Source organism: Humulus lupulus, chromosome X, assembly GCF_963169125.1.
Source record: "Humulus lupulus chromosome X, drHumLupu1.1, whole genome shotgun sequence".
In the NCBI taxonomy this organism is placed as follows: domain Eukaryota; kingdom Viridiplantae; phylum Streptophyta; class Magnoliopsida; order Rosales; family Cannabaceae; genus Humulus; species Humulus lupulus.
Window position 1 is genome coordinate 200,093,030 of NC_084802.1, and position 1,699 is coordinate 200,094,728.

A 1,699-nucleotide genomic window follows, 5' to 3' on the forward strand; every position below is an offset into this window, starting at 1 on the left:
TAAAAAAATACAAGTGTGAATTCTATCTCACTCAACTATCAAAGTGTCTCGTAGGTGAACAACATGCTTGATCATTGATGTTGTTTGTTCAATCATCTCTGGAAGTGATGAAATTGTTTCCAACCAAAACCAAAAGAAGAAAATAAGAAAAATAAAATAAAAGACAAGTGTCATTTCTTACTAATTTCAGTCTCATACAAATCAGTAATGAACAGAGAAATGATGGGGTACGTAGTACTACGTAGCACAAATAATATTTTCCTCTCCTTAAAAAAGAGTACTAAAGTAAGAACCCACAAAAGGCTCACAAACCTACACATCATATATCATCAACCAGAAACCTGAAGCTGAAGCTGAAGGGATTAGTAAAATGAAACAACGAATAATAGAAGAGGAAAAGCAAAACAAGCCAACACAACCTTAAGAAACATAATTCCTGATGATCCGAACCTCATTATATATGTGAGAGAAGTCTTAATTAGTTTTACATAAACTAGCTACGGGAAACGGTTTAATGATCATGGACGCCGACAATGAGCTTTGCACATGTACTGACAGTCGTAGATGCAAGGTCCACCACAGTGAAGTGGGCAATCTAGTCTCATTCCTCTGCAACGCCCTCGTCTCATGCATTGTGCAAACTCTCCCATTATATATTCATCCTTCCTCATTCCTCTATTCCTTTTTCCATGCTTATTATTATGTCTCCCACACCCCCATTTCCACCACCCACCACCACCTCCTCCTCCTCCCCATCCCCATCCACCACCACCACCACCTCCTCCACCGCCTCCTCCACCCCCACCACCTCCACCGCCGCCTCCACCACCACCCCATCCCCATCTATAACTGCCACCGCCCCCGCCTCCACCTCCACCTCCACCACCCCCTGCTCTATAATTTCTGTTTCTCTTATTGACCTCAACTTGTTTATAAGAGTTAATGACATTGTTTTTTACTTGTGTATTTCCATTAGGGACCTCAGCAAGAGCTAAAGAGGGAGCCTTGTCTTGACTATGATCAGCAGTGCCGTTTTCCCTTTCATGCTCACCATTCAGCCCTGTAATCACTATGGAGATAAACAACACAACACATAATGGCCTTGGAACACCCATGTTTTAAATGAATATGGGTGAAGCAAATATTGTAGGAGTAACAAAAATTAGCTAGCTACACTACATATATATATATATATAGTACAATTCCGTTTACGTGAATTTGAGCCAATGACAGCAGAGATTGCCCCCACTTGATCCTAATTTAGATCTCTCACAACAAAACTTGGTTCTATCTTAAGAGATATATAAAAGGAAAAAAGAGATATTGCTTTTGCCTCACTGTGTCCCCACCCTGCAGTTATGGTTGGCGCGCAACTAGGAAGCTTGGAATTATGCCCACTCACTCCTATATAGCACGCGGCTTAGTCTAGTGTACTAGTACTTTTTTCTTTTGGTCATGGGACCATCAAAGTGTACTTACCTTTACATATGACACCTAATATTCAGAACAATAATAATAATAATAATAATAATATTTAGAGATATTGTACTCTTGTTAATTGTTAAATTGAAACCACACAACCACAATATTCAGATAAAAATAAAACCACACACACAGTATATCATATTAGTATATTACGTCCCAATCACGTGTTCACCCGATTCAACAACTACTGTTTCATAACAAATCAGGTAATCCG

The 1,699-nt window shown here is 39.5% G+C and overlaps 1 protein-coding gene across 1 annotated transcript; it reads right to left on the bottom strand.

The window, feature by feature from the left end:
* On the bottom strand, positions 1–1,115 carry LOC133806617 (glycine-rich RNA-binding protein blt801-like). The gene has a single exon (XM_062244710.1). It carries the CDS (start codon positions 1,113–1,115, stop codon positions 519–521), a length of 597 nt encoding a protein of 198 aa, XP_062100694.1. The 3' UTR covers positions 1–518.
* Positions 1,116–1,699: the final 584 nt, after the last annotated feature.